This window comes from Clytia hemisphaerica, unplaced genomic scaffold, assembly GCF_902728285.1.
Source record: "Clytia hemisphaerica strain Z4C2 unplaced genomic scaffold, Clytia hemisphaerica genome assembly, whole genome shotgun sequence".
In the NCBI taxonomy this organism is placed as follows: Eukaryota; Metazoa; Cnidaria; class Hydrozoa; order Leptothecata; family Clytiidae; genus Clytia; species Clytia hemisphaerica.
Genome location: NW_027104215.1, coordinates 146047 through 173736, shown reverse-complemented (window position 1 = coordinate 173736; position 27690 = coordinate 146047). Strand labels below are relative to the sequence as shown.

General features: G+C 35.3%; 1 protein-coding gene across 3 annotated transcripts; it reads left to right on the top strand.

The window, feature by feature from the left end:
- The first annotated feature begins 7504 nt into the window (after window positions 1-7504).
- On the top strand, window positions 7505-26446 carry LOC136815700 (secretory carrier-associated membrane protein 2-like). 3 transcript variants are annotated; one of them, XM_067072142.1, is made up of 10 exons: window positions 7505-7622; window positions 10483-10632; window positions 10750-10878; window positions 11099-11134; window positions 11792-11858; window positions 12177-12308; window positions 13526-13688; window positions 13926-14027; window positions 15050-15170; window positions 15328-16175. In XM_067072142.1, exons 1-10 carry the CDS (start codon window positions 7566-7568, stop codon window positions 15463-15465), a joined length of 1095 nt encoding a protein of 364 aa, XP_066928243.1. In that variant the 5' UTR covers window positions 7505-7565; the 3' UTR covers window positions 15466-16175. The 3 variants fall into 3 exon arrangements, with proteins under 3 accessions (XP_066928243.1, XP_066928241.1, XP_066928242.1); XM_067072140.1 differs by lacking the exons at window positions 10483-10632; window positions 10750-10878; window positions 11099-11134; ... (4 more) ...; window positions 15050-15170; window positions 15328-16175 and adding exons at window positions 16470-16538; window positions 17099-17221; window positions 17823-17867; ... (4 more) ...; window positions 22888-23008; window positions 26013-26446 and having other exon boundaries at window positions 7513-7622; XM_067072141.1 differs by lacking the exons at window positions 10483-10632; window positions 10750-10878; window positions 11099-11134; ... (4 more) ...; window positions 15050-15170; window positions 15328-16175 and adding exons at window positions 17099-17221; window positions 17823-17867; window positions 18207-18273; ... (3 more) ...; window positions 22888-23008; window positions 26013-26253 and having other exon boundaries at window positions 7520-7622.
- Window positions 26447-27690: the final 1244 nt, after the last annotated feature.

Below are 27690 nucleotides of genomic sequence, written 5' to 3'. Positions count from 1 at the left end.
ATTTCAAAAATAAATGGCATGTTGGGTGAAGTGTTGGACCGGTTGGACCGGTGGACCGGTTTGCTCCAGGAAAGCCAGACTCGCTAACCCCGGTGAAAATAGAGTAAAAAGTCACCCCTCATCCAGCGAGTTTTTGATATCTCATATTCAAGCCCAGTGAAATTTTATTTTCTTCTTCTTTCATTTAATTAATGTTTTTTGATATTGTTCTATCTGATGAAATTCCACTCTGTATTTATTATTCAAAGTTACGCTAAAAATTCGTTTATGAAAAAAGCCCAAATTACGCAAATCACTGGGGGCTAATGATAATAAATTAAATGGTAAAAACTTACTGTAATTGGACTCAATACCACCGCATCGTCACTTTCGTCGTATTTGTCCGCTAATATCTTCAAATACTGAGGTAACCAATCAATTTTAGTGAGATGCCAAATGAATTTTCCTCTCTTCAGGGAGGAGATAATCTTTGTCTGCGATGACATAGTTTCCATCGTTAGGTACGTAGAAAAATTCCTATAAAGAAGATAATTTGAAGCTTATAAAACATTTCTTCCAGTCGACAGGAACAGGAAATTTTCATCCGCGAGAGTATGAGAGTAACAGTTTGTCTTTCTCTGAAAGTAAGCCTGTGACGACAGACTGACTAAAGTTTATTACACATGACCCCCCCCCCTCAATATGCTCGAAAGGTTAATGCACGCGGAGTGAAGTTTCACTTTTCTTGAGAGAGAGAATTCACTCAAGTGAATTAATCTCATTGTTGTATACTCTAATGGGATAAACTTTCGCGGGGATTAAATTTCGCGGATTTCGCGGATTTGGGTGTCATCCGCGAAAATTCGCGAAATTTAAAGTCTCAATGGAAATTTGGAAGGACCTGATCCGCGAAATATTTCTAAACAAAACTCAAAATATGTCAAATAAATACTTTTGGAATGGTTACTTGCATCAAAGAGGCGTAAATAATGTGTATTTCAACAACCAACATGTATGATTTGACAGTGAAAGTCAAAAATCGTGAAAATATTGACACCCAATAGGCCCAACCGCGAAATTTAATCCCCGGGAAAGTTTATCCCATTAAAGTAGTCATACCTTTGTATAGAAAACTTTGTGTATGATTTTTTTCTTCGTGCTTATAGTTGCACTTTTGTTAAGCAAAGCGTTTTGATAAAGCTACCAATGATCAAATGGTGAAATGGCTTCAAAGTCGAGTTTAAAGTTAATTAATAATTGATATAAGACGGAATTGCGCTAAATTTCGCTAAATATCAAGTTATAAACGAAGGTTCATTAGTCTAACAGTCTGAGCCCCCCCCCCCCCCAGTGGTTGGCGTGATGGAGGGTTTTGCGTGGTGTGATGGCGTGAAATTTTGAAAAGAAATGGCGTGATGGCGTGAAAATGAAGTGTCGGCGTGATGGTAAAATCGAGTTTTTTTAGGCGTGATGGCGTGAAATTTTCAGTTCAGCGTGATCGTGAAAATTATATTTATTACTTAAATCGTAATTCTTTGTCCATTTTAGCCAATTTAGAGGGTTTAAATCACAAAAACTCTCGTGGCCCCTGATTTTTCATATTTTATAAGATGCTTTTAGATACAAAAACGACTCAGGATTTGGTACGGCTCCTACTACTACTAGAATACATTAAATCTGTCTCGAAATCGAGATTTCGGTTGTTGTTTCATTGTGTTTTCAATTTTCATTGTCTCTTTGACAAGATTTTAGAAGGTTAAGAAAATAATTTCCACAAACATAACGGTGGAACGCTACACAATTAAAGCTTCTATTGATTATTTTTTTCTTTTTATGTTCCAATCTGGACAGACTCGTACAATTGGTTATCAGGGAACGTCATGTTAACAACGCCAAAGCAAAATGACTAAACGCATCAAAACGAAAATACATCACCAAAACTAGACAGATTGCAGGAGAATCAAACATCACGTATTATATGAACAATGTTTTACTGGATTCATGAACAAAGACAATCAGTTATAAAAAGAACTTTGTGTTAATGACACGACGAAAAAAGTCCAAGATGTTTTTTTGGACTGAATTTTGTGTTCTGTTATAATCAGAGCTGACAAGAGACATCTATTCGAAAATCCATTGGCAAATAAATAAAGAATAATCAGATGACAAACAGTTTAATTAAACGTTACATGTTACATGTTACTGTTACTGAAAAAATATTTCTTGCGAAAGTTGAAAAATTCACAAAGAGCATTCGGAAACAATTTAGAAACAGCGATAACATACCGAATTCATGGAATACCCTAAATGGATGAATTTTCGTGGGGATTAATTTTCGCACTTTTCGGGAATTTCGGCCATTTTCGCAAAATTTAATCGACGCGAAAATTTTGAAGACACCTTGATTCGCGAAAATTAATCCACACGAAATGTTTGGGTATTTTACAATCGCGAAAATAAAAGTTCCCGAAATCAAAGAAACAAATATTTGTACCTTATAAAATATTTTTATGTTTGTTTGTTTTGTTTATTTAAGGTGTACATTATTAGAATTTGGTTTGGGTATACTACGTATTTAGTTATTATTTCAGAATTCAAAATAATGGCGATTTCACCAATTTATTTCACTGAACACCTGAGAAACAATTCGGCGGATAAAACACCTTTCCAAATTTTATCGATATTTTTCGAGCTTTATTTGAAACGAGAACATTGATACTTTTGAAGCTACAAAGTCATCCTGAAAATTTGAGATCAAAAGCTTCTTAGCTCTCTTTTGTTTTGACCGTTTTAATTCCTTTTTTTTCACGGTCAAACCTCTCTTAAAAGATAGTTTATCCTCCTGGGCTTCGTTTCTATTTCGTTTCCATGGGATACTTTGAAAACCTTGAAAACCTTGAAAATTGAAATATCTAAAAAACCGGAAGAGCTTTTATCACTCAACGGTCGTAAGGGGCCATTTTCGGTTTTTTCAAAACTGCATGTACTTCCACCTCATAAACATACCTATTTTTGGGCTTTTTTGGAGAAGCTTAATTTAGCCGTCATGGTTGTGTCCTGTCAGATGTCCCATAATGCACCAAGCTTGGAAAAAATGGGAAAATTCCTGAAAATCCGCCATTTTGATGACGTCATTGACAGAAAAACTTGAATAAGTTCAGGTAGAAAAAAGATTTCGAGCTCAAATTTTTACCAGAGATTCAAATTAAAGATTAAAAGCATTTTAAATGTAAGTTGTTTTGATTTTTTGCTGACGTTCAGTTTTGTTTTCCAATTTTCTAATTTGTTTCATTTATATACGTCTCTAGTCGAAAACCGTTGAGCATAATTATTTTTTTGTTGATGTCATATTTCGTAGTAGAATCTTTCTAAATTAAATGCAAGCAGAGCAAAGTTTTCGAATACCTTATCGGCCCTTTTTACACCGGCCCTTATCGGCGTTATTTTTGGGCTGGTGGCGTAATAAGGGCCGACGTAAAAAGGGCCAAGATTTTGCAATTTTAACCGAAAAGCGGCATTAATCTTTAATCATTATTTCTCAATTTAAAGGATTTTAGGTATGATTCGAAGACGAAAATTATTCATTGTTTTACTCCATATTTAAAACTTCAGTGAAATCATAGTACATGCTTTTTTTTCATAAGAAGGGTGTAAATCCATTTCATCATGGACATTCTTATAAAGTGTATTCTTATAAAAAAATCTTTTATGTATAAGAAAGCCGACTATGGTGAAATATTTAAGGGCTCTACATAGCTACATTTTTTCTAAAATTCCTTTTTATTTATGTCAATTAATAGACAAAACTATGAAATCGATTAGTTTTTGAAAAAATTCGTAAGGCTTTTCTTCGAAGATTTTCTTTTTCTTATTTCGCGGGGTGATTATACAGCAGGGCTATTACGGATTAATCACCCCGCTCCTCCCTTACATTTCTATGCTAAATGTTATCTGTCACCCAGATAGTGAAATTTTCATCCGACACACTAAAGCTCTGAAGGTCGGGAAAATGTTCAACATCTGTAAGGTTTACATTACGGAATTTTGCGAGACCGCGTCATGAATTTTGCAGCGGGAGGTCTGGTAACCCAGCGGGTCCAACCGAAATATTTTTAGATTTACGGGCAAGGGCTGTTGAACCCGACTGAGGATGCGGCACATCAAAGGCCGACTATCATTCTTCTCCGATGGGAAATTGGCCCGCTCCCTTTAGAGCTTAGCGTTGGCGGCCGCTAATCCGCCATCGGAATATCAGATAATGCTAAATGTAATCAGGTAATCAGCCATATAATTATGAGACAAATAAGCTTTTAGAAAAATTTTCCGAAATTTATTTTAGTTCTGTAAAAGTTACACCATCTAACGCAAAAAATTCTTCAAAATGTTATTTCTTCGCCGAAAATAAGCTCTTCAAAGTTAAAAATTTTGAGACTCAAGGATAATTGGCCGAAGATGTATGACATGCCACGGCTTTGTGGGCTACATCAAGTAAAAATTTATATTTTGTACGTTGCAAATATCAAAAATTCACTATGCTCAGAGCCCTTAATAGCGCTTAATATATTTAAAATTCGCTCGCAATTAAGTTATAAAACGATTTTTGAAGGGAGATCTAACTGCGCCCCACGACCAAATTTGGTGAAAACAATATTCAAAACAAAAACTCACAATTTTTTTCTTGCTACATTCGCACGCACTAGCTTCCTTCAATTTTGATCTAGAGATGGTATTAAATTTATATCTTTATCCGTTACTTTCGACTATTTGACATTCTATCACTCGATATAAGCTCCCATTTTCGATGAAAGTTCGAGGCTCCTTGATGGTTCTCCGTTCTCTTATTTAATTTTTAGCATCTTGCTAAACTTTTGGTCAATTTAAGCTCTGTTTTGGAAAAAAATTTGGCTCGCGTCAAACAGAGTTAACTTTTTCCACTGACTATAATATAGAGAAGCATGACCATGGTTGTGTTTTTTGTTCTTTTTTTGTCGAAAATTTTGTTCAATGTCATTATACTGTAATTGGCTTTACTCAATCTATCTCGATGAGCAATGTCGCAATTTTTTCTTGCTCGCTTCGCTCGCATTTACTAAATGTTTCTAAAATTACCTGAATTTTAACTTCAATTTTTGGTATACGAATGCAACCAAAAAATGGGCGCCAGATTAAGCATACAAGGCGCCTTAAGCCAAAATTCTTTTGCCTGCCCATCCTTGATCTACCCACCACGATACTCTTTGGTAATCGTCATAGAGACTTTGGATGGTGACAAACCCAACCTTTATCGTCCACACATACCCAGCACCCATATTTGCCTAAGTACCCCCTCCGGGAGATAAGTACCTGAAAAATTGGGAAAAATTGATCGGTATCGGTATTTGGACGGAAAATTTATCGGTATATCGGTAATTGCGAGAAAAAGTGATCGGTATATCGGTATTACGAAGGCCCGTACGCCCCCCCCACTTTAGTAAGGATCTAGACGATGTTATCGTCCGTTACAGTGATAGTAAAGGCGGGAAAAATGGCGGTATGGCGTTATGGCGGTATACGGAAAAAAGTCGGCGGGAGAGTTTCGAAGACTGGCAACTCTACCGACTGTTAACTCTTTTCGGCAACAAAACCCGTTTGCGAATTTTCTTCGGCTTTTTTCTTAGATAGTGATTCGTCTTAGACTATAACATAGTCTAGTAAGGATCGTGAAATTCACAATACATTTTCCTTTTTTCCTCATTTAGTACCGCTAAGAAGGGTCCGAGGGTCGAAAGTCTGGCAGCGGGGGCATATTTCCTTCACAAAGGGAAGAAAGAGGACAAAGGAAAAACAAAAGATTGACGAAGTTGAAAAGAGAAGGGAGAAAGGGACCAAGGAAAAAAGTATGGTGTTAACAAAGTTGAATAGGGAAAAAGGGAGAAAGGGACAAGGGAAAAAGCGTAAAATTGAGGAGATAAAAGGGAAGAAGGGAAAAAGGGACGAGGGAAAAATCATAACATTGACGAAGTTGAAAAGAGAAGAAGGGAGAAAGGGATAAGGGAAAGGGCTTAAGATTGACGAAGTTGAAAAGGGAAAAAGGGACAAAGGGACAAGGGAAAAAGCGTAAAATTGATGAGATAAAAGGGAAGAAGGGAGAAAGGGACGAGGGAAAAAGGATAAGATTGACGAAGTTGAAAAGGGAAGAAGGGAGAAAGGGACAAGGGAAAAAGCATAGGATTGACGAAGGTGAAAAGGGAAGAAGGGAGAAAGAGACAAGGGAAAAAGCATAGGATTGACGAAGGTGAAAAGGGAAGAAGGGCGAAAGGGACAAGAGAAAAAGCATAGGATTGACGAAGTTGAAAAGAGAAGAAGGGAGAAAGAGACAAGGGGAAAAAGCATAGAATTGACGAAGGTGAAAAGGGAAGAAGGGCGAAAGGGACAAGAGAAAAGCATAGGATGACGACGAAGGTGAAAAGGGAAGAAGGGAGAAAGAGACAAGGGGAAAAAGCATAGAATTGACGAAGGTGAAAAGGGAAGAAGGGCGAAAGGGACAAGAGAAAAAGCATAGGATTGACGAAGGTGAAAAGGGAAGAAGGGAGAAAGAGACAAGGGAAAAAGCATAGGATTGACGAAGTTGAAAAGAGAAGAAGGGAACAAGAGACAAGGGAAAAAGCATAGGATTGACGAAGGTGAAAAGGGAAGAAGGGAGAAAGAGACAAGGGAAAAAGCATAGAATTGACGAAGGTGAAAAGAGAAGAAGGGAGAAAGAGACAAGGGAAAAAGCATAGGACTGACGAAGGTGAAAAGGGAAGAAGGGAGAAAGAGACAAGGGAAAAAGCATAGGATTGACGAAGGTGAAAAGGGAAGAAGGGAGAAAGAGACAAGGGAAAAAGCATAGGATTGGCGAAGGTGAAAAGGGAAGAAGGGACAAAGGGACAAGGGAAAAAGCATAGGATTGACGAAGGTGAAAAGGAAAGAAGGGAGAAAGGGACAAGGGAAAAAGCATAAGATAGATTGACGAAGTTGAAAAGGGAAGAACTATATATTATAACATGTGTAATATATGACTATTTTATAACTATATGTTGTAGTAGACAATACGATATATCGTAATATCAATCATATCACTGTAATATTGATATATGTAATATTGATAACAGGATAATATAGGTCGCCTATTTGTTCCTTATATGCAGTCGTTCCCATCAACTGTATCAAAACAGGCGTGGATGGTGTTTCAGAATTTTATCAAGATTTTCAAATTCAAATTAACATATTTTTGGCATATTTCTTACTAAAAAGAAATTTTTAAATTTAAACTGATTTTTAAACTGATTTTCAATTAAGTTTTAGTATTTTGTGTAGGAAAAGTGAACTTTGTCTCTTCTGTAACTATGACGTCATGATTCGGGCCGCTCTCCTTCCCTCTGCCATAGCAGGCGTAAGCGTATTTCACCCGACGAGATTCAGTCATCACACGACTGGTCAGTGATTGTGTTATCAACCTTACTTGTCATTTTACTTTTTACTAACTAATCCAGTTTGTTGTCGTACTACGTAGATTCAAGAGTAAGAGTTTTGTTTTTCTCATTGACAGGGATATAGAATTTAAAATGAGTGGACAAGATATCAATCCATTTGCAAGTCCAGAAGATGTCAACCCGTTTGCTGTAAGCTCTTTTCCTTTCCCTTTCTTTTCATTTCTATTCTCTAACTTTGCCTGGATTATTAATGAATTGATATTTAATGAGTGTTTACATGGTCAAATCAGTTGTTCTTGTGGTAATACTATAGATCAAATTGCTAAACTATTTGAAGAGGCCGCAATATTAGTTGCCAAATTCTGAATGATGTGGGACAAGATGTTAGCGTAGGCGAGCGTAAAATTGAGTTTGAGATTTCAAATGAAGGTTCTCTCGACATTCCAAGTCTCAAAATATTGAATTCGGGACAAAATGTGAATGAGTGAAGTGACCACAATATTGAGTTGTGTGGCAGCCCATTAAGAAATATTTTTAATGTTGATTTGGTGGGAAAATTACAAAAACATATGTCTAATATTTTACTTTTTTTACCATTTATCAGTGATCTTCCTCATTTTTTGGTTGTATTTTGTCATTTTTGCGTTACTTTCAGTTAGGAACATTTGGCGAGTTCCTGTACGCGACCGCGATCTAAAAAATCATAACAACACTCATTAGAAAATGACGTTCGTGTCTTTTCGCACTTTTTTTAGCCTAGACGATGTAGCAAACATAGTAAATATAAGCACACTGTGCTTTTAATTGGCTGAAGTTTTTTTTTGCATCGGAAATTTTTTTTCAAACTTTCAGCAATGATTGACCAAACTGTTACAATGGAAATTATCCAGCGCATTTTTTATCTTCTTATCTTCTTAATATTCAATGAAGCACTCAAAGTTTACTGAATTTAAGCACATAAGATATTCTTATAATTATTGATGTTCACTAAAACACCGTTCGTTGTGCGCTGCGGTGGAGTGTATGACGTAACTCGCGCAGTAACTAACTTGCTTTTTGTTGGAAGATCATATTGGGCGTTTTGGCGTTACCACCCTCGAAGCTAGCGGGCGCCCCTGTCTTTCCGCAACTCTTTCCACCATTTTAGATGGCCATAACAATAGATCCAAAAGGGCGCCATAATCTTGGAAGATAATTTGTTTTGGTCTCCAGCTTTGGGAAGTAGCAATGTTTTTGGTTGTTATTGATGGAAAATAATAAGAAACTTAAGTTTACAAGTGGCATTTAGTTTTTGCTGGCTTATAGAATGGCAGGATCCTGGATGGTTTCCCTAACTGACTTTGAATATTGGAAACTGGGGATACGGGTGTATAGCAAGACAAAAGGAAGGTCGATTTGTGTCCAGTGTGGAAATGATGCAAAGTCCACACTGAATTGTTATTTGTTAAAACTGAGGTCTACGCTAAAAAAAATTCAACTTGTGGAACAGCGAAATTGCAGGGTAAGTTTGGGGGCCCTGTAAGTTCAGGGGGCGAAGCCCTGGGATATTTGATTTATTCACCCATAAAAGTTGCTCAAATGAGCATATCTACGTTGTTATATGGCGGTAGAGGGAGAGGCGGCGAGCTAGGGAGAGGCGGCGAGCTAGGTGGATGCGCTTAAACTTGACGTCATGAAATCTGGTGTTAGAATGGCAGTGCTTCTCACGCCTTGAAAAGCTTCGACTTATTTTATGCCAATATATTATATACTTCATATCCGCTCCTTACGCCAATACGCCAAAAGTAATTACTGCCTCACTCCCAATATATTCGGCATACTTGGCAACTATGTCTCAATTAGGGTCAGTAATCTCTCTAAGAAAAATTTTCTTCTTTAAAATTCAATGAAGCGATGAAGCAAATTATAGTTTTCAAAAGGATAAGGGTAGTCAAACATGAAATTAAACGCTCAGCGCTAAGTCAATTTCAATGAGGGATAAGTATTGCACCCTTAAAAGCTCTACAGTTTTTGAAAGCCTTGTAATTGCATATCTGTGTATCTAAAAGTTACGGAAATTAAGTCACTAGACTAAGAATGTAACTAAAAAAAGGTTTTTCTCAGAATTTGCAAGATTAGGCTTAATTGTCTTATGCAAATACATAACTAGACTATCCTTACACTTGTGTCTGCTTGTGTAGGGCAACAGGTACAAGAAATATGAATGCAGGAATTTATGCTGAATATTGTTTGGGACAGTTCAGCAAAATAGGTTGATACATTACTTCATATATATCCCCTCAGCCTTTGATCAGCAAAAGATCATGTGAGGGATTCTTGTTGAACAACAATTTCTGCCATTTTTCAGCATTTTTGCTGAAAACACATTATTTTAAAGGCAATGAAATTCTGATGAATCCACAGAAAATTCAAATCTCTTTTAGGTAGATGCCATAGGTGTTTATAAAATATGATAAAGATCAGCTTTTGAATAGAAAAATCTGCTTTTAAATTGTTTTATTTTATTTCAATTTTGAAAAAAATCCTCATTGATGGAACACTGTCAAGAAGAAAACAGATGATGCTTTGATCTTTTGAAAAATCCCAAAAATGTAATGTGACTGAATTTTGTAACGCACCATACATAATGTGACATATTCTTTTTGTACTAAATGATTGATATCTAATTCATTGAATTCAATTCAATTAATTGAGAAGCAACTTATCTGTGGCATAAACATATATAGACCATTCAGGTGGTATGAAGTGAAGGGCTGTGGGCTCAATCCTACAGTTCCAACTTTCCACTTGACCCTCAATATTATAGAGTTTTTACAGTTAGGCACACACTGGGCTTCTAACCCGCTCTTCTGAATGCTGAAAAAGATGGTAATGTATATTATTTTGGAATCGGTTTATAATCTTATATTTAATAACTACATTATAATTATCAAGTTCCAAAAAGGACTAAAATATATTTTGCCAATTAACCCCTCTTATCATTCTATTCCATTTTTGATTAACCGGATGAAAATACTATCATCATCCGGAGTTTTTTTTATTTTTTCAGGGTGCAGATTCACCCAATACGGATTCCAAAGTTGACATGACAAATGAATTCAATCCTTTTGCAGTTCAGAATGAGCCACCACCACAAGCAACACCAACTTCACCTGCAAACAAACCAAAATCGCCAACATTTTCAGATTCACCAGCACCAGTAAGAATTTTTTTGAAATCTTTCATGAAATAGTTATCATTATCACTATATCCAACACTGTTTGTAATAAAATAACGTCTCAAAGAAACGTTTTTCTTGAATTTGTTTTTTCTCAAGGTATACCAAGCCCAATCAACACCAAAACCTGTTTCAAGTCCAGCCACCATTGAGCCAGCTTGGATGAACCCAAGTCCTGTAGTCAAACAACAACAACCACAGCAGCAAAGCTCCTCCTTTAGAGGCTATGTAAGTGTTTGAATATTTGTATAAAAAAAACTGAAGCATTTTTCTTCAAAAGTCTTTGAATTTCATCTTGACTTTGGGATTAGCAAAGCTTTGATAAGTCTCTTATTTAGAAGTTTTTTTAAATGGCCATGCTTAGTTTGTGTTGGAAAAATGTTTGTGAAATTATAACAATCTTTTATTGACTTTTCAGTTTTAAACAAAAATTTTGTTTTATTTGCAGGGTTCGACAACAGATGACATGCAGCAAAAGCAGGAAGTAATAATGATTTGTTATCTAGTAATGTTTTGTCCATTGTAATATGGGCTTGTCAGATAGCTCTTAGCAATTAAACAGAAACTCCATAGCAACATATTATTGTTTATTTATCTTTTTCTAAGGATTGCTTTGATTGCTTTATGATCTTATGTAGTATTCACTGTGTTTAGTCTGCTTAAATCAGTGAAAGCCATGTGAAAGTGTATTGCTTTTTTTTCTTTACCACATCAAATGATGCTTTTCGTGTTTCATGGCTCACCCCCCCCCCCCCCCCCCCGCGCGGGGGGAGCTGTTTGTTTTTCCTGACAGGCGGGGGCTCTATCTTGGGGGGGACCTGCATAATTTTATGTATCTCTGGGGGGAAATAACACTTCCTAAATATTTTTCTTAACTGTTGGTTTTTAATTTCTCTAAACCTTTATGTTTTCATGTGAAGTGTGATCTTATCCTTAGAATGCAAAAATGAAGACATTCTATTGCATTCTCTAAAAGTGCACACATGTAAATAGAGCTTTGTGAATTCAAAAATGTTTCCCCTATTATACTGGGACCTAAAACTTTATCAGACTGGGGGGACCTAAATTTGGTGGGGGAGCCTAGAACCCCAGTCGGAGCCATGTCTTTCCTTACTGAAAAAATAATTTTTTTAATTTTCAGGAACTAGATCGTAAAGCTGAAGAACTCGACAGAAAAGAAGCAGAATTAAGGAAACGTCAAGCTGATGGTCAGTAACTCTGATATAGTGACCCTGGCAATATTCCCTTTCAAAATTAGGGATTTTGATGCTTTATAAATTCATAGTTTACATTTCACAAAAATAGGATTTTCCCTGATTTAAAGAGTTCTTTATAAGAATTGTGTTTATCACTCCAAAGTTTTAATCCAACATTTTGAAACTAGTATTTTGAGCACTTTGTATCTTTATGTACAAAATGCTTCCTTTCAAACAGTGATATTAAATCATAATAATTTATGAGTTCCATTTCAGCTTATCGTGATGCAGTATTATTCTTTTGTAAAACTTGTGTCTTAAATTTTATAGGAGATGGGCGCAACAATTTCCCTCCACTACCAAAGTGCTGCTGTGTTGGCCCCTGTTTTTATCATGATATCAATATGGACATTCCCGTGGAGTACCAGAGGACATGTAGAATGCTCTTCATTTCATGGCAATGTAAGCTTGTAGTTATTAAAAATATCCAAGTTGTTGCCTTGCTGAGCAAGTGGCTTCTAGATTTCATTATGAAACCAAGATAAAAGCAACTTTTTCCTACCAACAAAAAAGTGCTTTTCTACAACAGACTTTGTCCTGCATATATCGGGTGGCCTGAAAAAAACTTTACATGATTTTGAATGCCATTATTTTGACGTATCCTTGTTAAAACAATTTTCCAATTCGGTATTTTGTGCCAAATTTCAGAATCATTTGCCGTCCTCGTCAAGTTTTATGATAAAAAGAGTGACATAAGGCCTAAAACCAAACCTACAGAAAAATAAAAAATTTACGTCGATTTATGGTTTTTCAATTTGAAGTTAAATCACGGGCAGCCGAAATTCATCCATGTTCTTCGTTACAGTTACAGAGGAAGAGGAAAGGGAAATTAGGCACAATTAACAAAGAAGGATGAATCCTAACCAGGTTTTTATCGAGAAAAACTTTTAAACATTACTTTTTCTTAGAAAAACGACCACTTCTCAATTTGTCAACTTTTGGTTACTTTGTGAATTTTTCAAAACCAAGCTTTAAATTTGCTCTAAAATCATTTGTTTATCCTCCAAATGATTTTTATGGTTCTTCTAACCTCTGGAAAATCATTTGAAGACTTTTGCATTCACATTGAAGCTAATTCTGATCTTTTCCCTTCGCTTACGAAGCTACCGTCAGTAAAACGTCAAAAAAGGAAAGTCTAGCTTTTCTAGCAAAAAACGCCGGGTTTTCATTGGTTCTCGAAATAAGGCTCTGGCAATACTTTTAGTCCGCTAATAAACTACATAAGTCTTCAGTATGTATGATACTAGCTTGGTACAAACAACAGTCTTTATATCATAAACAATTACACCCAAGAAACTGGATCAAGACTTTGAAGATGTCGAAAGACAAAAAAAACTGTAGCAACTTTTGACGTCAATTTCTGGGGGTTTTGAAACCTACCTGTGGGAGAGTATACCCTTATAAAACGAGATTAATTGAATATTTTGGCCTAAAATTTTGACATTACATGTGAAATAGAATTCTTTTTGCTTGTGTAAAGTTTCAAACACACATCACAAAGCAACGTCAATTTATAAACAATTAAGTTCATGTAAAGTTTTTTTTAGGCCACCATAACATATTTAAAAAAATTTAATTATTTCTTATCCTTCAATTCCTTATTTCATACTTTTTTGCAGTGTATGTTTTGGCTTTATTCATGAATGTTCTCAGCGCACTGGCTGGTGTGATTGAAGGTTATGATGATACACCTATGCTGTTCGGCATTGCATTGCTTTACTTTGTCTTATTTCCAATTATGTCTTTTGTTTGTTGGTATAGACCTGTTTACAAAGCTTTAAGGTAAGTTTTTGATTTGAGTACTAACATGCTTTTTGGTCTTACAAGTTTGATATTTTAATTTTCAACTAAAAGCAACTTTGAGGAATTCCAGGGAGAATCGATCCATGATTACTATGACGACCATTACAGTAGTGGTTGAACTTTTAAAATCTTGTTTTAATTTACCAAAATTTCTAATAATGCCTTTTGTCTTTTCAAACCTTTTTAATATATTTTGTATTTTCTCTTTATCTTCAGGAGCAACAGTTCATTCAACTTCTTCATGTTTTTCTTTGTATTCTTTTGTCAAACTGTGCTGATGTTTGTTTATGCCTTGGGTATCAATTCAATGGGTACATGGTAAGCAATCTTTTCATACTTCAAGCAAGGTGGGTAACCTCTGGAAAACATTTTGTGGCATTCTTTATAAACTTTTGAATATCTTCAGACCCTTGTATTTAAAACAACCATCTTGTTTCTTCAGTTTTGGTTTTTCAAATAGTAGGGAGTAAAAAATAATATAGACTTTTAAGTGGATATAGTCTATTTCCCAACCTATCTTGAGAAAATTAACATCAAAGTTGTGTTTTGATGTCATTTCCAGACAATTCATTTTAATTACATTAGGAAATCAACTATTATACATTTAAAAGTCCTATATATTGTTTTTGAGAGCTTTTGATTGGTATAAGGTGGTTTCAGGTTTTATTGGCTTTTGGATTTTGTCAAATTTTGTGGTTCAAGGGGCGTTTGCCTGTGATGTCAGTTTCTGAGTCCTGAATAATTTTCCTAGAACTTAGCAGAAAACCCCTCTAGTGAAAACTCTTTAAATACTTCATTCTTTGAAATGGACCAAGTTTTGGTTGCATTGCATAAAAGATGTCATGGGTCCTATGGGTTTCCCCCAAAAATATCTTTTTTAGAGGGGGGCTTTTTCAATTCGAATGTTTTGTGGACATTAACTCGTTAGTAGTGACACTAAAAATTTTGATCTGTCAAGTCGTTTCAAAAATGAATATTCTAGGAATGCACTCTTTCCTTCTCTCTAAAAGTTAATAACATCTGAAGGCTTCAAAAATTTTGGATGTTCTTATAAAAAAGCGTGTACTGGTCTTGAGGGACTAGCTTTTGCCATAATATCTGGCTTTGAAACGTGTGATAGTTTTCAAATTTTACCTAATACAAAATGAACAACTTGCTCTATTAATAGACAAGTTATCACCTAATAAAAAGATAACCAATATCAGTATCAATATAATGAAAATCTCATGTCACTCAAACACAATTATTTTGTTCTCACATTTTCTTACCATCATTTATTCATAAAAAAAGTTCTCAATCTTGAACCTTTTTTAGTATTCTCTTTATTTATCTTTTTTTAGTGGCTGGATAAATGCATCGAAGATTGCTTCTGGAGGAAACCATGGTGTTTCAATCATGTTTTTCATTACAGCTGCTCTCTTCACACTCTTAGTTTTTGTATATGCTTACTTGTTAAGAAGGGTAAGAAGAATGTTCTCTTTTATTTTGTTTTGTCTGTAAGTCTTGATAGATATGATATAGAACTTCATTGATTTGATTTTTGATATCGAGACTATTTTTTGTTCAATTTATTGATCTTGGATATGAATGTACTTATAATTTACCCTCTCTTTTTCAGGTTCATCAAATCTTTAGATCAAGTGGTGCGACGATGCAAAAAGCTCAAAAGGAATTTGCAGAAGGCATGGCATCAAATAAAACTGTGCAGAAGGCAGCTGTTGATACAGTTGCAGCAGGAATAGCTTCACAACCTTGAAAATGCTTATTAGAAATAGTGTCTATTCATTTTAAAAGTGCAATCTCTTCTGTTTCAAAAGGGCATGTGTCTACAGAGATTCAATAATTCTTATCAAGTTACACTTTTAAAATATAATTTAAAAGTTGATTATGTTGGAAATGTATTTAGCGTCTGCCTATTGAGCTCTATAACTTCATTGAAATTATCAAATTTAGAATTTTAAATTTTTTGAAGGACTAATTGAGAAAATTATTCTGCACAAAATTTAATCCACTTGAGGTAGTATTGTGCTCTAGCTGAATTCATGTTTGATTTAATTGGTTGGGACTTCATTTGTTTAACATTTTGACATTAGTCCTCCTTGTTTTGAATTGAACAGTTTAAAAGTCTATTTTATGACAAACATAGTATTTTAGAATAAAATTGTTTACAAAGAGAGTTCTTAAACTTTCGTTATAGTTCTTCTTCGTTTTTAATTATTAGGTTTTTTGTATTCAGACCAATTTATAGTAATATTAATATTAATCTTACATGTTTTGAGCTCCTTTTCTGAAAGTTCTTGACCATTTTCACAATAGAACACTGCTGATATCTACTTATATCGGCTGTCAGTGTCATATAAAGACTGTAAACAAGGGAAGAATGATAAATGAAAAAGGAGCTCCTAAATTGCACGTCTTCTTAAACGTGGTTGTAAATGATTTTCCAAATAAATTATTATCCTATAACTTGTAGTTGTTTTCTTTTCTGTGTTCTGTTCAATTCTGCTTACCCTTTTCTAGATATTTGACCATGTAAACACATCACTCAATCAATATGATATCTACGTCTTTCTGTTTTTTATGTTAATTAATAATTTACAATTTTGATTTTACCATACTTTTATATATTTTTTTGTCAAAACTTTCTGAAACCATTGGTTAGGAACTTGAATAGACAACAAACTATTTGAGTTTCTCGTTCTAAAGAAAGTTCTGGATTCTCATGTTTTTCTTTCATTTATTATGATATTGAAACGACAGGACCCATCTGTACAAGCACAGACAGCACCACCTGCACAACAAGAATACAACCCCTTTGATGGGAAAATGGTTCGTCCCTTCAATTTAAATTTTTGTTTTGCATTCAACTACAAACCATTGCACCAAAACTTTAAAGGGTTTTGGGTCAGAAATTACTAGGGTTAAAAGATGCCAGATGTCTGATATCATTGCATTGATACGTTTACAGATGTACACATATGACGTAATTTGTCCCTGATAAACTTAAACTTAGTACTTTTGTGGTGTGGTGCTATGGTTGATATACGCACAATAATACTGAGCAACGAAATGCACTGGAAAGTCAAAAAAAGCTTGAAATTTAAGGATGATTCTTCGAGGTCATTTCATCACACGGCAACAAACACCGTCTGTGGCATTACCCTTAGAAAATTTACCTTGTGGGAGCTAATCTTTCTGGTATTTGGTGTTTGCAAAAAGTAGCACTGCAAAGTACATTTTTTTTAAAGTTTGTAAAAATATCTAGGAAAATGAAAAATAATTTCAGCAAAAAGTGGAGGTCAACTGCGAAAATAGTTCCTTTGAGGTAACGTTTTCCTCGTCTGTTGCTGCATACAACATTACAATTAAATTCAACATTAACTTTACAGGCCCAACAGCAGCCTCCACCTCAACAACCAACATACAACAACCCTCCTGTATCATATGGAAACACAGCACCTGCTACCATTGACCCACAGACTGCTCCAACATATCAAAGCAAACCATTTGGTGTAAGTATGAATTTACAGTTAGGACCGACATAGGTGAGGTTGTGTTAACAAATAAAATACTTCAATATCAATGGTGATAAAAGCATGGAATTTGGCACAGATGCCCTTATGGGTTCCAAAACTTATTTTTAAGCCTTACCATCAAATTACATCCCCTGGCCACCTGCCAGATGACGTCATGAGGGTAGCTAGGCAAAGAATTCATCTGAAATATTCTTACTTTTTCATGTGCTAGCAGACTTCACTGCCACTTATATAGGCAGCTATAGGTGATGATGCCCTGTAAATAAGGTCAAGGATCAGATCAGATTAGGATTTCAATTTTGAATAGGTGTACTCTGAAATAACCCTCAAAATCAGGGTATGCTGAAAGGTGAAGAAACTTTTGTCCCCACATCATCTATTGTTTGCTCAGGTGCTCGAACTTGAAAAGACCCGTTGCTCCACATAACCAAGGCAACATTGGAGATGCAATGCAACGTCTTCAAGTTGTGTCAAAGCACAGCAAGTACCAAACTTCCTAAGTACTAAATCTTCCTACCTATTTAAGGGTCTTCAGCGTGATTTTAGATTTTAGAATTTATTTTTCTTTCTTCTTCAGGGTTCAGTTGTAGCTCAAGACAATACCATGCGCCAGAGACAGGAGGTATAGTTTTTGTCTATCTCACATGTATATATTTCATTGGGAGTGTGGAGGGATTCACTTCAAGATGTTTCCATCATTCAAAGAACTAAAGGCCACTCGCTTTAAGTGTACACTAATACTTGTTTTTCTTGCCATTTTTCAACAAATTCTTCATTTTTAGTCTTCATTTTTAAAACTTTTTCAAAAACTATAATGCTCTTGGATTATCTTTTCAAAGGTATTTAACGTGTTTAAAAATTAAGCATTGGTGCACGTCTACTAACAGACTTTATTTACAGATAAAAGTTCATTTTCTATTCCCTGACAAGAAATTTTGAAACCATATTCACTTCTTTTTAGGAGCTGGAACGAAAAGCAGCCGAACTTGATAAGAAAGAACAAGAGCTCAAACAAGTTCAAACAAATTGTAAGGCTTAGTGAATTACTTTCAATTTTTCAAATTTATACTGGTATTATGAAATTCAATATACATAGTTCAATAACTTTTCAAATTCAAATTGAATGTTACATTAATCAAGAAAAGATCGATGTGAAAATAATGCTCTCCAGATTTTTGTAGTAAAGTCAGGTAAAGTCTGTCCCAATATAATCTACAGCGGAGACAAACAAGGCTGTAAATAAAATTCGAATTAGATGGCGGTTATGTGCTTGTTGAAAAGACAAACAGGAGTGGAATATTATCAAAAAGAAATAACTCAAAGAATCAGAGAATGAAGAAGAAGAGAAAAAGAAGAAAATCAACCTTATTCAATAATTATGCTATCATTTTCATTTTCAATTTCACACGAGTGATTCTTTGATCTTAGAACATCATCAATTTGAAAAAAACTTTCAAAAAGATTCATACAATCGAAAGATATAACCCAAAGTTTATCACTGATTGACTTTAAAAACCAACAAAAGACAACAAAAAAATAGCCCTTTTTTAAGTCAACCAGGGCAAAGTTTTAAGCTGTTAATTTTGTTGTTCGCATAAGTTTTCTTTTTTGATGATATTCCACTTCGCAATATCTTTTCAACAAGCACAATAATTGAGACAGACTTTAATTTGATTTAATTTAATCTTTTTTTTTACAGTACCAAAGGCCAACAACTTTCCACCATTTCCAAAATTTTTCCCTTGCAATCCTTGCTTTTATCATGACATCAGTGCCGATATTCCAATCCAATCACAAAAGACTGCTAAAATGGTCTTCTATGTATGGCAGTGTAAGTATCTACATCTGTTATTGTCGATTGTCTGTTGCCAGATTTCGTTTGTCGCATGAGTGAAACTTCTTTCGGTAGATATAATTTGAATAAGATTTTCGAATACAACCAAATTAGATTAAGTTACTGATCGAATCTAGAATCTCTTTAGAAATTAACCTAAAGCTAAGTCAAGTCGAGGATAAATCACTTTGGTGACGAAAATCCAGATATCGTAAAGAAAGCCGAGTATATTTTTTCTATTCGTGCTTTTCTGTTGGCAAAACCTTTGTTTGGCTGATATTGATAATGTAATGGAACCGTTACCTGCATACATGGTCTAAGTATTTCAAAATGATACTCGTAGTATTCATCCCAAATTTCAAATGTCATTATTAAAATAATAGGTTGAGGGTATGTCCAAAATCACGGACTCTTATGGAGATAAAAAGATGTGGAAAATGGAAATACCGTAGAGAGCATAATTTTTTTGGTACATCTACTTTCTGTCTACAAAAAATATTATGCTCTCTACGCTATTTCCATTTTCTACACTATTTCGAAAGAGGTAAAATCGATGCTTTTTATCTCTATAAGAATTCGTGATTTAGGGAAATAAACCGACGACCAAATGATACTTTTTTGTTCATTTCAGTGTACTGCTTGACGCTTCTCTTTAACTTCATCTGTGCAATGGCTTACCTCGTCCAAGGTGGCACAGGAGGCGGTGTCCTCTTCGGTGTATCCATCTTGTACTTGGTCCTCTTCCCGCCCATGTCATTCTTATGTTGGTATAGACCACTATACAAAGCACTCAAGTATGTAATTAGCTTTTGTATGAAGATTAGCTGATTCCATTAGCAATGATTATTTTATGATGAGCATTCCTACACCAAAATCCTTATCTAATATTAAAGGTTTTATTTTTACATAAGTGTTCCCGTTTCATATCAGACACATATTTCATATCAGGGCAGTGTCTGCCTTTTGTTATATTATGCTGATATAAGCGAAAAAATGTTTTTCTTTTCCTCCTTCTGACAAATCTTGCTCCACATACGTGTCAATCCAATGTGAAAAAGTTTGTGAATTAAAATTGATGAGTAAGCAAACGATATCACTCTTATTTAAAAACAAAACCTTTAGCCTGGTGATGAGTTTGTTTGAACCTGATCTAATAATTTGGCTAATGAAACCAGATAGCCTCCGTATAACAGGCCAACCATTAAGCTGATCTCTGGATTATGATGAAAAGTAGATTAGAAATGAACATATTGTATATTTGTAATTTATATGGCTTAGCCTTTTCTCTATAATGAGATCTAAGCCAGGCCCATAGAAAGAGACAGAACATTATTAATAGACTTGGTTACATTTTGACAACTGAAGATTTGTATTTTTCAATCAGTATGTATGTATTGCAATGGGCAAGGACGCTCAATCTGCCTGTAACGCCCACCCAAAACTGGGCAAAGGCACTCAATATGTCTCTAACGCCCACCCAAAACTGGGCAAAGGCACTCAATCTGCCTGTAACGCCCACCCAAAACTGGGCAAAGGCACTCGATATGTCTCTAACGCCCACACTCAATCTAACTGTAACACCCCACCCAAAACAAACAACTTCACACGTGCTGTATATATATAACTTACAGCTGACGTTGATTTTTCTTTTCATTTTAGAAACGACAGCTCGTTCAACTATTTCTTGTTCTTCTTCATCTTCTTCTTTCAAATTTTATTCAATGCTCTCTACGCCATTGGTATCCCTGGACTTGGAACTGTGTAAGTTTAATTCACCCGTTTATCGAAAGTTTAAATGTAATCTTTATGTTTTTGTTTATTTTGACAAGGCAGACTTTAATACCTTGAAGGAATAAATAGTTATTGGATAAAGATTTTGTGGATTTTTCTGTCATCCACAAAATTGAATTCTCGCCAAAATATTTCTTCTGCCATCCGCAAAATTAAATTACCGCCAAAATTAAACTTTTTCATCCATTCCCAAGGTGTTAAAACAAGTTAAGACATTTATTTCTGTATGTGAAATAGACTTTTTGTATACCTTACCGGGGAAAACTTCGTCGGGGAAAATTTGCGTCGGGGAAATTTTTTCGTCGGGGAAAAATATTCGTCACTTGCTGGTAGTTGGTAAACGCATTAAGGCCGGGGAAAAATATTCGTCACTTGGCCAAAATTTCGTCACTTTTCCCCGACGAAGTTTTCCCCGATAAGGTATTCAAATTTTGCTTAAATCAGCATCCACGCGTCACAAATTTGCGCTAGATTAAAAGTAATGTAGACTGCCAGATTTTGGAAAGAGTGTCACGCAAAAATAAAGAAAGCGCTGATTCAATGGGCCATTCCATTTATATTCAGTCGTTTATATTCTAAGGATTCGAAGAAAGTTTTTTAAATCCAGAGACCAAATTCAAATTCAAGGTTGTTCTCCAAGGGTTTTAAGCTAGCTTCGCCATTTTTACAGGGGAAATCCACACAAAAACTTTTTTCGGTATGAATGGTTCGTCATGCATGGATATTAAATGGAACCTTTAGCCATCGCCTATCTTATTTGCTAATAGCTTACTTAAACTGAGGGACACTATTTTGGTGCTGCATCATGATTCAATGGTTCGAATATAAACTTTGGAACCTTAAATGGAACATTTAGCCTTAGGTTGTATCTTATTAGAATAGTGTGTGCTAAGGCCGGTCTCCACTTGCGCGCGCTGCAATCGCACTTTTTGGGTTCAATCCTTTTTGCTTGGAAAAAAGATTACGTCATAAAAAAATGTAGCGCGCGCTCGAAAAAGTTGAACACATTCAACTTGTTTCAACCGTTAAGGCCGGTGTCCACTTTCGCGTGAAGCGCGCGAAACTTTTCACGTTATTTGTAACGTCATTGGTTGATTAAAAAAAGAAGCAATTCCGTTGGTCAAAATTGATGTTGAAAAAAGTTGAACTTCCTTCAAAGTGGACACCGGCCTTTACGTCAGATCGCGCTAATGGAGTTGCTTCATTTTTCTTTTGACCAATAGTGTAAAAGCGTTGCTCAAAAGAGTGCGACCAGAGCGCGTGCAAGTGGAGACCGACCTTTAAACGGAATTGTTTACAAAAAATATACTTCTGATCCGTTGTTCTGATAAAAAAAGGAAGCATAGTCGGTCCCCTCGCGTGGGTGTTTGTTTTTACGTTCAACTTTTCTCCTGATAAGATAACAAACCAAAAACCCCAACTATGATATTTTATGATACCTTGCACCTGACTTTTCACGGAAGTCGAAACTAAAGTTTGTCTCAAAAAGTCTATAACCATTTCAGTCTTTGGATTATCTTAAGACGGACTTTACCTCAAAGGTAAAAATTTTGGTGGGAATTTAAACTCAATTTTGCAGAAATCAAATGAGGCGGGTGGAAGGAACTTTTGGTCAATACACGCTTTTTCTTTTATAAGAATAGCGTACTTTAGTTGAGGGTGTGAGCATTATTCTTATTTTTCTATTGTTCTAAACAATAGGCCTATTGTTTTAAACCCGAAATCTCACCCTGATATTCTTATAGAAGTTATTCTTATAAAAGAAAAAGCGTGTAATCGTCATGGAATAAACAAAACCTGTTTTTAAGCCCTTAAATAGCACAAACTTGGAAAAAAACATGAAGAAATTCCATTGAGCGGGAATGCAATTTGGGATTTTGCGGAAAGAGTTTAGCGGAAACTTAATAGCAGATTTTGGGTAATTTTTTTGAAACTCTTTCGAACTTTTTATTTCGAAAAATTCCATACCGTATTTAAATGTACTATTTATAAAACATCTTCTCTTTCCCTATTACAGTGGATGGATTAATGGAGCTTCATTTGCCGATGATGGTCATGCTGCAGTTGCTGCTATGATGTTCGCCTGCGCCGCACTATTCACTCTCTTATTCATCTTGAAAGTTATTCTCCTCAGAAAGGTAATTTTTATTTTACACATTTTTTTATATAATCAGTGATCAAAGTTCTTTCGTCTCACAGAAATATTTGTCAAAGTTTTCCGTCTCAGTTAGAAATGGTTATTTTTAGCAAGAAATAGTGACTTTATTCTCTAGAATGATTCCATCAGAAAGCAATCTCGTATTAAAACTGTGTTTATGGCTGATGGCCTTGTATACATAGTATGACGTTCAATCTTCTTGAGTTGCTTATATCTTCTTCAGCAAGAGAGTGCTTGACCCGGAGGAAGCATTTTACACAATAAATTGAAGTTGAGATAAGAATTGTTTGATACTCAAACAGCCCTTTCGATTGACTTCCAAATTTGCCATACTCACCAACTTTGCCAAATCCACAATTTCAATGTCAAAAGATCACAGCTTCATGGCAAATTTGTACATCGCTACTCTGCCATTATGATTTCCGTTTTGTGATGCTTAGTCAGCAGTTTTCTGTCGGCGTTTGTAAAGCGAACGATTTTTTAACCAATCAAATTGCCGATCGGCATTGTTTTGCTTTAGCATTGGAAGGTCTTCTATTTTTCAAAAACTTTGGCAAAAGTGGCAAAATTGGAGCCGAAAAGAACACAGGTCTCGTGGGAACAGTGTTTTGTATGGAGACGTATGGAGGTAAGTTCCAAAAATGCCAAGAATGCCAGATTCACCACATCTTTTTTATTTGGCATTTATGGCACTCAAATTTTGCCACATTTGCCAAATTTTTGTCAATCGAATGCAAAATAATTGGCAAACAGGGCAAAATTGGCATATTTTGAAGTCAATCGAATTGGCTGATAGTTTCACGCAACTTTTCGTCACGATCTTCAGTCAAAAATTCTATACAAAAAATTCGTTTCAAGTTTACAAAAATATACAGTGCACTGTAAAGTCTTCGTCAAAGCAATTGACGTCATTTCAGTCTTTTGTGTCGTGGAGTTTGAGGGTGAACTTATTCACATGCCGACATTTCGAGATCAGTTCATTCCTTGAATTTAACAGTTTCTCGGGTTGGTCGAATGTGGCAATTTCTAATTTTTCGCTAAGGCCCTTAACGGCTCATGTTTGGTGGAGCGTTCAGTTTATCAAGCAACGGTCACCTGCGATGACGAACCAGATTACGGTGAAAAGTTCTACATTGGGTTAGCCGAACCTAAGTTCAAGAAACGATACGCCAACCACAAGTCATCCTTCGCCAACGAAAAGTACGAAAAAGAAACTGAACTTTCCAAGGAGATTTGGAGGTTGAAACGAAAGAATCGTGCCCCAAAGATTACTTGGAAGACAGTCCGTAAATGTCCACCGTTCAATCGTGCTTCGCTGAAATGTTCACTCTGCCTTAGCGAAAAATTAGAAATTGCCACATTCGACCAACCCGAGAAACTGTTAAATTCAAGGAATGAACTGATCTCGAAATGTCGGCATGTGAATAAGTTCACCCTCAAACTCCACGACACAAAAGACTGAAATGACGTCAATTGCTTTGACGAAGACTTTACAGTGCACAGTATATTTTTGTAAACTTGAAACGAATTTTTTGTATAGAATTTTTGACTGAAGATCGTGACGAAAAGTTGCGTGAAACTTTAAGTATCAAACAATTCTTATCTCAACTTCAATTTATTGTGTAGTATGACGTTCATATATTTTTATTTTTCAATCTATTTGAGATAGATATATATTTTCGCTGTATGATAGGCATTTTAAGAACATTCGGAGTTGTTTTAATTAACAAATTTTAGTGCCTCTCCAGCCAATCTAGAGGGTAAAAAATCTGAAAATTTTCTGGCCCTCGGCTCCAACGATGGTGGGGCCTGCGGGTGTCACTGTTCAAAATATCTCTATCAAGGAATTTTCCGCCTCACAGAAAAAAACTGCTTTGACCACTGTATAATAGAAATCAAAAACTTTTAAGCCTAAGTATGTTCTTAGCTTTTTGATTCTATGAAATGTTCTTAAAATGTGCTTAATTTCATCGTTTTGTGAGTAATTTTGTGCAATTGCCTAAGAGTGTTATAGAGTCTTCAAAGCCTTAAAATATCCTTAAATTTAAATTGTTCTTGATTTTTTGGTCATCAAAACATTGTGTTCTTATATAGTTTTTCATAAAAGTAAGTAAGTCTGCGTTCGCAGTCGGAGACGACCCGACTTTCGATAGCCATTTACCCGAAGGTAGGGGAGGGCGCCACTCTTTCTCCCTGGATTGCTCCACTTACCCTTGATCCTTATTTTAACTGCTGAGCATCAAGCAGAAAGGCATCAAGTAACATTTTGAGAATCTTTGGTATGACCCGGCTGGGGTCGTGTATGTAGGAAACAAGGAAATTGGACGAATCTAAGGAGGACGATTTCGTTATCAATTCTTTTCTTTACGAACAAAACCTCAACAGAGAAAAAGAAAAAGAAGAAACTGCAGTTGGTTCTCTCTAATTCGATCTTCTTCGGATAAGAAAGGGATTCGAATTATGGGGAGTGTTTTATACGACTTTCAAGCTGAGCGGGCCAATCATTAGTTCTATGTACAGAGAGAGGTGAGAAAAAGTAGCGTTGGAGTCGTTCACAACTGTAGGAAAAACTCCCGTCTTAGCACATTTGTTCCTTTCAAAGGAAACTCGTCTCAGACTATAACATATTATAACACTCATGTGAAAACTGATTTCCCATGGTGGGATTCGGTTCGTTTTTCACACGGGTGTGAAATCGTAAATAACACCCTTAGTGTTTACACCATATTGAATTGAGTATCAGACTAAAACACCTCAAATTTAAGAAGAATTAAGTCAGATTGCGATTGCAGATTGAGCTTTTAGTTTGATAATTGATTCAACAAGGTGTAAACACACAGGGTGTTTAATTACCCTTTCACACCTGTGTGAAAAACGAACTGAATCTCACCCTAGAAAATCCGTTTTCACACGAGTTAACGATTTTTCCATACATACATTACATTCTTTCCAAATAATGAAATATTATTGCTCTTTTTTCTCAGATCCATCATTTCTACCGATCCAGTGGAGCTTCCTTACAGAAAGCACAAAGTGAATTTGCCACCGGTGTCGCAAGCAACAGGAATGTACAAGCTGCTGCGGCAGAAGCTGTTAAAGCCGGTATTAACTCTCAGCAACAAAGCGGTGGCAATTATTAGTTGAATTAATTTATGATAATTTTACTCACTCTCAAAATATGAAAGTTATTTTTTAAAACAAGCTAGAAATCCATCAGAAGTAGAAATCCATCAGAAGATTGTTCAAAGTGCTTTGCAGTCGAGTCACTTTGATGTTCATTTTCCTTCAATAAGTACTTCAGCTTTGCTCGACGAAAACTTTAGGGATGCTTTACTAGAAAAGCTTGTATTGCAAATTCTTAGCATTATTTTTTAACAACGCTCATAAAATTTTTTCAATTAGAATATTCAACTATACCAAAAAACATAACATTTTTTGCTCCACCATATATGTGGATATTACCATTCAATGGTGCACCATTCAATATGCATGCTGGTAATTTGTAAGGAGTAAATTGTGCTGTCATCGCGGTGGCGGCATTTTTTTGTCTTAATATTTATTTTTAAAAGTAGATTGTTAGCATAATTTCTTTCTCAAAACTTTTCTCTAGGGATTTACTTTTGTGGTATCTTTGTACTGTTACCGTAGGATGTCTAACCTTTCTCATTCCCGGCAAAACATTCCTGTTGCATTTCCAAGATCTTTCCGCTGCTTTTTCTGGGTATACCGGCAAAAAACAATTTTTTAAGATGCGTACAAATGCGTAGACAACACGCAATGGCCTGGTAATTAACGGCGCCTAGCAAGTTAAAGTTTTTTGTACCTACCCAGAGTGTTTATCATTTTCCGTTGTTTACGAAGTGGCAATAAGGAATGTTTCCCAGGAGAGTGAAAGTTTAGCCACTCTACCGTGTATAAGAGTGCAATGTATTGTAATAGATCTTATTGTAGTTTTTGATTTTTCTAAAAAAGCGAAGATCTTAGATCTTAGATGCATTGTGGGATTGTTTCGGGAGTTTTACAATAAAAATTCCCTCCTAAGAGTTTTTATTGTAATACTCCCGAAACAATCCCACAATGCATCGCTTTTTTTGAAAAATCAAAAACTCCTATAAGGTCTATCGGCGGTTGCTCCTTAGAACATTTTCTGAGAAGTTTGGGTTAGTTTTTTGTATTACATTGTTTTGATGGGTATAACATATGATGAAACCGTATCCTACCAATGGCTAACCTAAGATGTTCTTGCATAATTCATACTCGATACATTATTTGAGCCCATTCTCCACGTATTTTTTAAAACAAAATGAAGGATTTTAGCCTTGATTTTCCGTTCACTTTTTTTCAGTTTTTATTATTTTTTATACAACTTGTCTCTTTACCTTATATTACATTTTAAGTATGGTTGCTAGGTTAGAAGGTATTTTTTTTTCGAGTATTTCGTATTGATAAAAAGTGTATTGTTGACATTTTGTTTTCGAAAGTTAATCCGCAACAATATTATAAAGCTTATCTGTTTCATGATACGTTTCGATGATGAGGAATGGAATTTGATACTAATGTTTTAAAGTTTTCGGAATTTCCATTTTAATCGCATGGGTCATTTAATAGAGATTCTTTTTGTGATTTTTAGACTATCAATGAAAAGTCGATTTTTCATGTTAC